The following is a 12,639-nucleotide window of genomic DNA, read 5'->3' as shown; positions in this document are numbered from 1 at the left end:
CTGGAATGGTACTCTGCCCCAGTGACCAGCACTGGAATGGTACTCTGCCCCAGTGACCAGCACTGGAATGGTACTCTGCCCCAGTGACCAGCACTGGAATGGTACTCTGCCCCAGTGACTGGAATGTGACCCATATACAATGTGGACATTCACTCTGATGCAGCCTCTTGATGTAGCAAACAGATGTAGTGATCATATCCTGTCACTGTTCCTTTAAGTTTTGGGGTGGTTGTTACCTCGTACCCCTGCACATCGACTCGGCACTCCCCGTATATAGCCATGTTATTTTTTACTCGTTATTGTTATTCACTGTTTATTTATTCCTTGTGTCACTATTTCAATTGTTATAATCTTTAACTTGAATTGTTGGAACAGGACCTGTCAGTAAGCGTTTTACTTTTAATCTACACCTGTTGTTTACAAAGCATGTAACATTTGATTGATTTGATTTGGTTGTCATGGTAACAGCAGGTCATGTGCATAAAAACCACTTCAGAGGAACATAAATCTGATCCGAGCGTCCAGACAGAGGTTGCATATGGAGGATCGGCTTTGTATTAGGATTCAGATCCACATATGGAGGTGGTATAAATCGAAAGTCAAAAGATCAGATTGCCTGTGTACATCTAATCTTCTCATTTCACCATAATATTGACCAACCCAGTCTGAAATTCCTAGCAGCTTTCAGCTCTCTGTCACAACAGACAAGATGGATTCTTCCAGGGAGGACCGAGGATCAACTGTGTGGTTATGTATTGCCCGGCCGTAGTCTAGCGTGTCTGACAGAGAAAGCTTTGATCAAAAAGCTGCTGGATGAAAATATGAGCTAAGCTTTTCCTTCCAAATACCTTCTGAATCAGGGAACAAACACAAAGCTTTCACGACAGGGTAAAAAGCAACTTGACCTGATGCATGACAGCCAGCCCCATGAAGTTACCCAGTCACAAACACGCACAACAAACAACTTATGAGTCACTGACCACTGTTAAGTGCAGAGCTGTTTGGGCCATTGGGTGGTTGTGGCATTTTAAGAGAGCATAAAACAGCACTAAATTCAACCTGCCGTCTTCCGTCACCACAGGGAGGAAAGACAGAGACCGCGGTGAAACATCTTACCTGAGCAGGTCAACGCACCAGGTCCAACACTCAGCACAAAACTGACTGAACTCTAGTGTTTACATAACAGTACAGCTATTAAACAGACTCTCTTCAAAGGGCTCGCCACAGTGATTTCACAGTTTGCGTCGCGTTCCAGAAATTCCGCCGCAGAAAAGTAAGTAGAACTACGCAGAGACCAACGCAAATGATGCTCCGTCGAATCCTTTGCGTAGACCGTGTGGAGCACTTAACACTTCTTTATGCTGCACAGAGCTGCAGCATCCAGTGTGTGTGTGTGTGTGTGTCGCAGCTTGCACCGTGCGATCCTCAGTTCTTTTGAATCTTAATTCCATCTCTGGTCTTTGTTACCCGTCTCTTCCACTCCTTTAAATGTCCCTTTCAAGAACCTCACACACACACACACACACACACACTGAAGGCTGCTCACACAGCGCTCCCAGTCAGCACCACAACACTAGCAGTAGAAGGTGAGGCGTGTGACTCATTATAACAGGTACATGGTCTTAACTGTGACAACAAGGCAACAACTGGTGTTCTGCTTCCTCAGAGCTAAGCCTTGTGGGAAAGACAAGCAGGCCATCTCCAGTCTGCAGTGTTTAATATAACACACACACCCACAGGACCGTGTAGGAGACAAACAGTCTTAACATGAGCTAACGTACCATGGAACCCCAAGGATTTAACACAACAAGGATGCTTTCTAACCAAAGCACCAGCTGACACATTATAGTTCCAGCATAATTCACAGTGAGTTGGCTCAGGCCCATCACCCAGGCAGAATTATTAATAACACCCCAATGAGAGCCATCCTTCAGTCCTCTCACTGCATTATGTATATGACTTCTAGAAATGTCCTGCAACACAAATAAACAAAAAAGGTTTTACACAGACGTCACAAAGTGTTGGGGGCACTGCAGCCTCCTGTTGTGAAGAGGGAGAGGGACATCTTGGAGGAGACCTCAATAAGAGATCTTTACCTGAGGTAGGCTATTAAAACACATGTTAGTTAAAGTGCCCTCAACACTGCTTATTGAACAGGATGATCTGAGGTTAGGCACAGGTACAGTGAGATTGAGCCGTGACCGACGACGCAGCATCGCCAAAACAGCAGAACCCAACAACAGACTCGTGAAGCAGCAGGCTGAGGGGGCGAAACAGTTCCTACATTAAAACTGCAGGGAGGCAAAGAGGCGTGAAACACAATGTTTGAAATGTTAGCAGTGTGATATAGGCTATATAAACCTACACACCAAAACAGTGGTCTGTTTCATCATAATAACAACTCCCAGGCTCACATAGTAAGTAACAACAAATCCTTCTCTAATCAGAGTGCTGGAATACAACAGTCTGGACAATATGAACTGAGCATACAATCTCAAACTGGTACATTGTCTCATAAGAAAGACACAAAATAAATAGGAAAAGGGTTAATATTTCTCTCCCTTGCAAAACACTGCTGCCCCCCCCCCCCCAGTAGCAACACTAAATAGGCCAGGAGAGAGAGAGAGGAAAGAGAGAAAGATGGAAGGAAAAGCTCTACAACCATTAGCACATGAACCAGAGTCCAGTGTGTTCTGCCCTTGACATTAAAGAGTCCAGTCCATTCATGCTCTTACCTTCCCCAGTTGTCATAGTGCAAAGCCTTCCTTCCTTCCACGCAGAGAGAAGAGTGAACCGTCAGGGAGAATGTTGCTTTACGTCTGCGTGTCTCTCTCCCTGTTCTCCTCTCTCCATCCCCTCCCTTTCCTTCATCCTGTTCTAGTCTTGTGACTACTGCACCCGATACCGCTGCCATACCTCTCCCTCACCAGAACAAGAGGCTCAGGCTGCAGTGGCCCCCTCATTTTGCAGAGGAGTAACATTTGGGCTTTCAGCTGAAAAACATTTCTCCTACCACTTTGGCATGAGATTTAACAGAGACCTCATGGAGGGTGAACATACAGTACGACAAGCAGCACAAACCGAGTCAATAGATGGCTGCTCTGTCTGTATCTTTATCTCATAAGTGTATCATCAACAGTACCTAGAAGCCTTCTGCAAGAGTCATCTGGAGAGTTAGGCCAAATCACAATGTAGCAATGTGATATCGCTGTACGTTTTTATGAGATTCCAGGCCACAATCAGAAAGCAGCCAAGCGCCCTACATATCACAACCTTTCACCCCTCGGGGAGGAAAGCCCAGTGCTGACACCTCAGGAGTCAGGACAGTCCAAACATCATATTCCATCATCTCTCTATCCAAGGACGAGTCATTGCTAAAGCTCCTATTTCATGTGAACTGAACTGGAGCATGGTCTACTTGCAGCATATGTATGCCTTTTAGGGAATATAGATTACGACTAGAGATAGAGATTCAATAGGTTTCTGAAGTGTGCTCTTGTGGAGGGAGATACTGTATACGTTTTCCTCCTGACAGTAGAAGAAGTACTCAGTCTCCTTGCTCTAACCAAACTGGCCCAGGGAGAGGGAGACTAATGTTTGGGCATGCAATTCAGAACATTATTTATAACGACTCCAACAATCAATCAATGCCCTTTCCTTTGGTTTCAGTCCATTAGCCACATTTCTACTGTGTTCCTTTGGGGTGATACAGCTGGTTGAGGAGAGGCTGAGGTTAATCTCGTCCGAAGGAAAGGAACAGCTACTCCTTCAGTTCACTGACTAGCTGAGAGCATTCTGACCCCAATCTGTGTCTCCAGGCAACGGCTAGCGGGCCCACACAACGCTGCACAGCACAGGGCCATGGCAGTACTCATTAGAACACATTGCAACAACAACAAGCATCTCTTATTGGCCAAGTTCAGGTAGTCCCTCCCGGTTTCAGTCTGTTTGGTGCATAATGAATATGACCCACGTCTCTACAACAAAAAGGCCCTCATTACATGTTGTGTTCTGTTGACTGCACTCCTGTCCTCTGCTATTTACGTACCCACAGAAACTATTTCCCTCAGAGTGGAGAGCTGAGCTCCTTGTTGCAAGCTAAGGGGAAAATCTTAGTCATCGCCTAATTTGAGCAGAAGCGTTAGGGGAGAACAAAACGACAGCGCCAAGTACATAATGAACAGTTTAATAAGTGTCATGGAATGAATCATCTATTACTTTTCCTTTTCCAATGAAAATGTCATCAAAACCGTGTGAGCCCGAAAGTAATCTGGAAATATGAGTTTAAATGGTGAGGGGGTGAAGCAACAAAGCCCTTACACCGAGAGAAGTGTCCTTGAGCGGTTTCCTCCCTTTGTAAAGGACTCGGATCAACACTGAGCAAAAGCACACATGGTGGATTGTTAATTCTGTGATGCACAATAAAACAGAAAACGTATGGCTAACTTAAATATAATATATTTACTGGGCTACTTCTCAGGGTGGTTAGATTGCCATGATAGATGTGTTGTCTCTCAGTAAAGTCCATAGTAATTGTCCTTGAGGGAGAAGTTACTGAGGGCATGGAAAATAGTTCCTAAATGCTGAGCAGCTTCCACAGTTCTCCTCAGCTCAGCCATTCTACCTGTCCTGCAGACAAACACTACACCCAGTCAGCTAGAATGTGATGGAGTCAGCGAGCCATTGCCCATGACACTGCAAAGAGAACTCACAGCTCTGCTTATACACCGACAGTGAACACTGACATTTCTATGAAACACACAAGGACAGTCTTACGCGCACACACTGAGGGAATGCGACATCTGAGGCCCAGAGGAGCCTGCCCTCCTGTGGGGAAACTCCTCCACTCAAGCCCCAGGATGTCCGTCTGGCCCTCAGGCCTCCTCTCACCAACACACTAACCCACACACTGGCATGACGGCTGAGTGGACCTAACATGGGCAGGAGACAGCCAGGCCACAAAGGTGCGAACAGCAAGGGGGAGGAAGGAGAGGACAGAAAACAAGTGGTGAGAGAGGGGGACGAGAGAAAGCTGAGGAACGATTGAGGAGTGAGAATACAACCATAGGAGAGAGGAACTCCATTTCTAAGCATAGCAGCCGACAGAGTCACGTGTAAGACAGAGAGAGATGGGGTAGATCTCCTCATTGCCATCACTGCAGAGCCCTATAGCTTCATGAGAAACTGCTTTCAGCTTAGTCAACATCAGTCAATAACACCGTATGTGGAGTCCTTCAAATAGTTCCAGAAACTAGAAGCGCATACAAAATACACAGGAACAGGAACGAGAGAGGAACACAGGAAGCAATCATAGACAAACACCTCGAGAAGCCATGGTAAAAAACATGAATCAACAGCTGCATCACTCACCTGAACCTGAGGATGGGATCATGTTCCCAGATCTTTGGACTTCGTCAAATCGGCTGAAGATTACATTCAACCTGCAAAAGGAGAGTTAGAGGGTTATATTCAACCTAAGAGATTGAGGAAAGGAAGAGAAAAGAAGAGAGAGAAAACAGGTCAGGAAACAGAGAGAGAGAGAGACAGGAAGATGAATCGCCGAGACTCATTCAACGGACTGACTGTATTGTATTGATCTCCACCTGTCAGAGAGAACATTTCCCCCTGGCCTGCTCAGAAGAGTGGAGAGCCAAACTAGACCAAAAATAGACTAGGGACGGGGGGAAGAAACTCAATACAGTTACATATTGGGATGTTATTCTCGACAATATCGGAATAGAATTGTTGCACAAGTTGGCTGTACCTGCACCAAAACGCCGGTATTTTTCCTTCATAGCTTGTTCCCCATCTTCTTTTTAAATAGGGAGACAATTTGTTTTCCGCACATTTATTTCAATGACAGATCAAAGCTCAATTGTCTTATGGCTCTCTGGTCCCTCTACTGCAGATATATGGTGAGCAATATGTTTGGAACATCAAATCGCAATAAAAATCTAAGTATCGAATCGCAATATATAAAGAATCGTGAGAATCGCAATACATATCGTATCGGCATCTACACCACAGTTCAAAAGTTTGGGGTCACTTAGAAAAATGTTGTCCATTAAAATACATCAAATTGATCAGAAATACAGTGTAGACATTGTTAATGTTGTAAATAACTATTGTAGCTGGTTGCAAGTATGTTAGCACAGCTGAAAACTGTTCTTCTGATTAAAGAAGCAATAAAACTGTCCTTCTTTAGACTAGTTGAGTATCTGGAGCATCAGCATTTGTCGGCTCGATTACAGGCTTCAAATGGCAAGAAACAAAGACCTTTCTTCTGAAAATCGTCAGTCTATTATTGTTCTGAGTAATGAAGGCTATTCCATGCGAGAAATTGAAGTTCTCATACAACGCTGTGTACTACTCCCTTCACAGAACAACGCAAACTGGCTCTAACCAGAATAGAGGAGTGGGATGCCCTGGTGCACAACTGAGCACTAGTGCATTAGTGTGTCTAGTTTAAGAAACAGACGTCTCACAAGTCCTCAACTGGCAGCTTCATTAAATAGTACCCGCAAAACACCAGTCTCAATGTCAACAGTGAAGAGGCGACTCCGGGATGCTGGCCTTCTAGGCAGATTTCCTCTGTCCAGTGTCTGTGTTATTTTGCCCATCTTAATCTTTTCTTTTTATTGGCCAGTCTGAGATATGGCATTTTCTTTGCAACTCTGCCTAGAAGGCCAGCATCCCAGAGTCGCCTCTTCACTGTTGACGTTGAGACTGGTGTTTTGCAGGTACTATTTAATGAAGCTGCCAGTTGAGGACTTGTGAGACGTCCGTTTCTCAAACTAGACACTAATGTACTTGTCCTCTTGCTCAGTTGTGCACCGGGGTAGCCGTTTCCAGCAACAATAGCCATTTACAACATTAACAATGTCTACACTGCATTTCTGATCAATTTGATGTATTTTAAAATTGTACTTTTCTTTCAAAGACAAAGGCATTTCTAAGTGACCCCAAACTTCTGAATGGTAGTGTTAGTATTGTGATAATATCGTATCGTGAGGTCGCTGGCAATTCCCACCCCTAAAATAGATCAAATAAAACTGTCAGTTGATCATTTAATAGGTGGAATGGATGTTTGGAATGACCGTGGCCAGGAGAATGTAGAGTAGAAACCTGAAGGCAGGACTGATAGAATGTAATACAATTTTATCTAAGTTCCCCCATTCTACATAATAACGATTCTCTCCCCTTACAGTGGGGAAGAGTCACATACGTGTTTCTGTCAGTGTCTCTGTATCCATATTGTACCTGTAAGTCAAAAGCAGCCTGCAGCACTTGGAGAATTACTTACACAGATCCTCTCCATCTCATCTAAAGAATGTGTTATTTAGTGAACAGGGATAATCAGTCACTGACAGTCCCAGAGACATCAGTTCAAACACACAAAGTGACGGAGGAATTTCAATATGTGAGGACTGGCTCAGCTGCTGTGTTGAGAGGGGTCGCTAACTAACTAATGTTTACGACACAGGTATTTCTAAGCTACAGTTCTCTGCAAACTCAAATCAACAACATGTATAGACGTACTGTATGATGTACTACAGGTTTAGGGTTTATCATCACTGCATTACACTGATAAAATGAGCCAGGGAACATATTTGATGTCAAATAGGGAAAATGCTGCATAGACGCACTTAACAAGAACGTGTCTAGTAGGCAGCTAAATCCTTTTACACTCGAATGCAATTTTACACAATTTGCATCTCTCATTATATTCACATACACATATTCTGTGTATACCTAACATCAAGAACACCTGCTCTTTCCATAACATACTGACCAGGTGAATCCAGGTGAAAGCTATGATCCCTTATTGATGGCACTTGGTAAATCAACTTCAATCAGTGTAGATGAAGGGGAGGAAACACGTTTTTTAATTATTTTGTTTTAAATGTAAGCCTCGAAACAATTGGGACATGGATAGTGTATGTGTGCCATTTAGGAGGTGAATGGGCAAGACTAAATATTTAAGTGGCTTTGAATGGGGTATGGTAGTAGGTGCCAAGCGCACCGGTATGTGTCAAGAACTGCAACGCTGCTGGGTTTTTCCACCCAAAAGACATCCAGGCAACTTGACACAACTGTGGGAAGCATTGGAGTCGAGATGGGCCAGCATCACTGTGGAATGCTTTGGACACCTTGTAGAGTCCAAGACTGGACAAATTGAGGCTGTTCTGAGGGCAAAAGGGGGGATGCAACTCAATATTAGGAAGGTGTTCTTAATGTTTGGTATACTTGGTATAGTATAAAGGGGCCTCGCAAGCAGTTCTAATTCAATATCCCCTTTTCCCACAGATGGCAGTTTGTCATTCTAATTTTGTCAATTTAACATTCTCACACTGTGTGCAACATAAGTTATTTAAAGTAACTGTCCAGTGTTTCCAGATTTCTATTAAATATAACCTATAATTAATTAACTACAATATGAGTGAAATTGTTTTCCTTCCATTTATTTTTTATGAAGTACTTTAAAAAGCTGCTTTTCTGTGTTGGAATAGTGTGGTTCAGGGTTTCCGTTAAGAACATATGACGCCAGACAACGTGACCGGGAAGATTTTAATTTACCGGCCATTAGAGAAATTTACCGGACACTTATGCGTTGGGTGTGTAACACATTAGGGCGTCCACTAGCAGTTCTCCGCATGACACAAATCACACATATGGCAATTCATCTTAACAAAACATGCAACTCCTGTAAGGAAGCAGCGAATAAAAAGTCATTTTCAAACATTTTCCAAAATGCAATTTGCGTGGAAAAGGGAAAACAGCATAAAAAGCACACCTGATGCAAGCAGTATATGACAGAGGTTAACATCTCAGCTAGAAAACTCAGAAAGAGGGTGAATTTAAAGATGCAACAACTAGGATGGGTTGCTACTGTGACTAGGATTGTGCATTTGTCTTCTAGACAATGAAAGAACTGTTGATATGAAAACCAATAGAACAGGAGAGAAATGGCATTTGAGGTAGTCTTACATAGGCAGGGCGAGTGGCAAAAAGCCTAGCTGATTATTGAGTTACGGGTGAAATATGTGTGAAGATAATGTGTCTTGAGTATAATTTAAAATGTTGAGACAAGAAGAATGGGAGGGGTGTGAGGCGAAAATAGCCTACAGACCCGCCTCTCTCCAGAATGCATGCGCTCAGGCCTCCAGAATCCACTCAGCTGTCTCCTGTCAATTTTGTGCATTCATTATTTCATGTGAATTGTTTGTTCTTGATTGATTGTTTATTTTGACAAATTCCCCATTACATATGTCACACATAGTAAATGTACAGTAACTGTTAATACCCATCATTTGGTTACATTCCTTTCTGACTCAATGCTTTGCAGGTCTCCATCCCCTCGACATAACTGTTTCTGTTTTTGTCCTGTCACTCTAGAAGTGCATTGTATTATTAATTAGGCATACAGTCATTTACCGTTCTCGTTCTCAGAGAGAAACATTGTAGAGTTCACTTCTGAGAAACAAGTTTTGGTTTATTTCATAATCATCATTTACGAGTATAAATGTTTTCATTGCCTTTTGTTTGGAGTGCTTTGTTTTTCTTCCAGTCATTTTGGCTGGCAACATTTTTATTTATCAGCTTTTCATTATATTTTTTTATGACCAAAAAGACAACAATTACCGGCTAACGGAAACCCTGATGTGGACACACCCCAAAAACAGAATGGTGTGGGCGTATAGCAATTCATACAAAATACAAATCAGAGTAGATCGCTGATTGGCCAGCTGCTCCACCTCAGGAGGATGACATCATCCTCTATGAGGAAATAGCAAGCATTTTTTGAGACACCATTTTTAGGTGGTTTTTTTTAAGTGTTTTTTTTCTTCAATTTATGCTTTGGACACAAATACAGAACACAAAATAGCATGAGTCAACAACATTATGTGGGTAACAGAACCTTATTTTGAATTTTAAAAGTGAGATTTTCACTGGACAGTGACTTTAAATCACATTCATTTTTTCTAACTGTGGAAGACTGATGTATTCAAAGCTTTATTAAAAATGTTGAATCAAATAAATACAAGGTATTTGTCAGGAGGAATCTCCTCTGAACATATGGATATGAAGGCTTAGTTAGTATTTAACTGGATCTAACTAATCTCCATTGTAATTGCTCATGGATCTCTTGGAGTAAATGGATTGAGAGTGTGACTACAGACAGAAGGAGGGCACAGGTGGCCATAAGAGAGCCTCAGCACCCACCCTGGCCTACACCCCAGACCAAATCTAATCATGGGCAGAGGAAGCACTCCTAATGGGAGACCAAATAAGCTTACCCTCTTCACGGTCCCTTTATAAAAAGGCATCTCTTCCCTTTGGGTCTGGGAAATAGTTTTGCAATACTAGCTAAAACAATGAAGAGTGGTATGATAACTAATACAAGGACCAAAAATGGCAGCAGTAAACTAAATTGGGGGGGGGGGGGCAATCAGAGAGACAGATGGCTCGGTCAGAACAGATGTTCCCCTTTAACTCTCGAACCACAGAGACAAATGGGAATTAATCAATCTGCTTCCCTTCCCCACTCAACCATGCAGGCACTTAGCTGGAGGCCAGGCTGAGTCATCACAATTGTCCCCGTCACACCCACTACCATCATGATTAAATACTGTGGTATCACATGGTATCATATCACTGAGAGACTTCAAGGGCAACTCAAGAGCCTCTGTGGCCAAAATTAGCCTATTGCAGGCCTGCGTCCAAGCTCTCCTCAGTAGCTGTTCTCCAATGAGGCATCACGATACAGTGGACGGTCTAATCCAATAACAAGTGTATTGGTGTATGGATTCATTCAATAAAGACTGACGTCTGGCTACAACACTCTATCCCTTCCCTACAGCCAATCCACAGGCAGGCTGGTGCGGCAGCGGTAACATTATATATTACTTATGGTGCTTCACTAATTGGAGGTCTGACAGCCACAGTGAAAGGGCAGCTAGCTAGCTAGTGGTTATGGTGGAGTGTTCCTTTATTAAACGCTGCAGGCCAGGGCAGAGCTTGTGGAGGGGGATCAGTAGATTATGACCACTGATAGAAGACACTAGACAGCCATTCTGGGGTTATGGTCTGAGGCTACCAGAGGATATGAGGCTTTATGTGGATAGCTGGACACTAGGGACAAATGAAATGATCAGCTTTCAGGGAGGCACTGCAGAAAAGTGAGACGATCATTTTCAGAATGCACTTTTGATTGAAAGATTCTGTATTGTCAGTGTTATACAGTAATCTTGAATGAAACACATCTAACACTTGATATCAACAGATCATTTAGCCTAGGTTGTTTCCTTTACACAAGACCAACACCTCCTCCACATTGGTCTGGTCTACACAAGATTTCCAGGGTTCTGGTCTACACAGTGTTCTGGTCCAGGGTTCTGGTCTACAGTGTTTTGGTCTGTGTTTTGGTCTACAGGGTTCTGGTGTTTTAACAGTGTTCTGGCCTACAGGGTTCTGGTCTACAGGGGCATTTCTACAGGGTTCTGGTCTACAGTGTTTTGACAGTGTTCTGGTCTACAGGGTTCTGGTCTACAGTGTTTTGGTCTACAGTGTTTTGGTCTACAGGGTTCTGGTCTACAGTGTTTTAACAGTGTTCTGGTCTACAGGGTTTTGGCAGTATTCTGGTCTACAGTGTTCTGGCAGTGTTCTGGTCTATAGTGTTCTGGTCTACAGTGTTTTGACAGTGTTCTGGTATACAGGTTTCTGGTCTACAGTGTTTTGACAGTGTTCTGGTCTACAGTGTTTTGACTGTTCTGGTCTACAGTGTTTTGACAGTGTTCTGGTCTACAGTGTTTTGACAGTGTTCTGGTCTGGTTTTGACTGTTCTGGTCTACAGTGTTTTGACAGTGTTCTGGTCTACAGTGTTTTGACAGTGTTCTGGTGGTTTTGACAGTGTTCTGGTGACAGTGTTCTGGTCTACAGTGTTTTGACAGTGTTCTGGTCTTGACAGTGTTCTGGTCTTTTTTGACAGTGTTCTGGTCTACAGTGTTTTGACAGTGTTCTGGTCTACAGTGTTCTGGTCTACAGTGTTTTGACAGTGTTCTGGTCTACAGTGTTCTGGTCTACAGTGTTTTGACAGTGTTCTGGTCTACAGTGTTTTGACAGTGTTCTGGTCTACAGTGTTCTGGTCTACAGTGTTTTGACAGTGTTCTGGTCTACAGTGTTTTGACAGTGTTCTGGTCTACAGTGTTTTGACAGTGTTCTGGTCTACAGTGTTTTGACAGTGTTCTGGTCTACAGTGTTTTGACAGTGTTCTGGTCTACAGTGTTTTGACAGTGTTCTGGTCTACAGTGTTTTGACAGTGTTCTGGTCTACAGTGTTTTGACAGTGTTCTGGTCTACAGGGTTCTGGTCTACAGTGTTTTGACAGTATTCTGTAGGCTGTTGAAAGGATCAGAGAACGTGTACAATAAGCACTTTAAGATGAAATGGAAGAGGCCTTTAAATTAGACCACACCCCTCTTTTCCTTTGTTGTTGCCTACAGTATTTGCACAATAACCTGGGGGTGGGGCTGAGGTGTGTGTCCTACCCTCCATACACACACCGCCTCCCACTCTGGGAAGTGTTTACCTGATCAATGCACATTGTTTTTCACCTAAGAAATAAAATTCCTTTATTCTG

The 12,639-nt window shown here is 43.2% G+C and overlaps 1 protein-coding gene across 12 annotated transcripts in view; it reads right to left on the bottom strand.

The window, feature by feature from the left end:
• Positions 1-12,639, bottom strand: part of clasp1a (cytoplasmic linker associated protein 1a) — a 103,334-nt gene that overhangs the window by 58,204 nt on the left and 32,491 nt on the right. For all 12 annotated transcript variants that reach the window (XM_065013529.1, XM_065013531.1, XM_065013539.1 and 9 more), the window contains exon 8: positions 5,371-5,441. In XM_065013529.1, the coding sequence (XP_064869601.1) occupies positions 5,371-5,441 (71 nt within the window). The remainder of the gene's footprint in view (positions 1-5,370; positions 5,442-12,639) is intronic.

This window comes from Oncorhynchus nerka, linkage group LG3 (assembly GCF_034236695.1).
Source record: "Oncorhynchus nerka isolate Pitt River linkage group LG3, Oner_Uvic_2.0, whole genome shotgun sequence".
In the NCBI taxonomy this organism is placed as follows: Eukaryota; Metazoa; Chordata; class Actinopteri; order Salmoniformes; family Salmonidae; genus Oncorhynchus; species Oncorhynchus nerka.
Note: the sequence above shows the minus strand (reverse complement) of the source record. Positions and strands in the feature narration are given on the sequence as shown.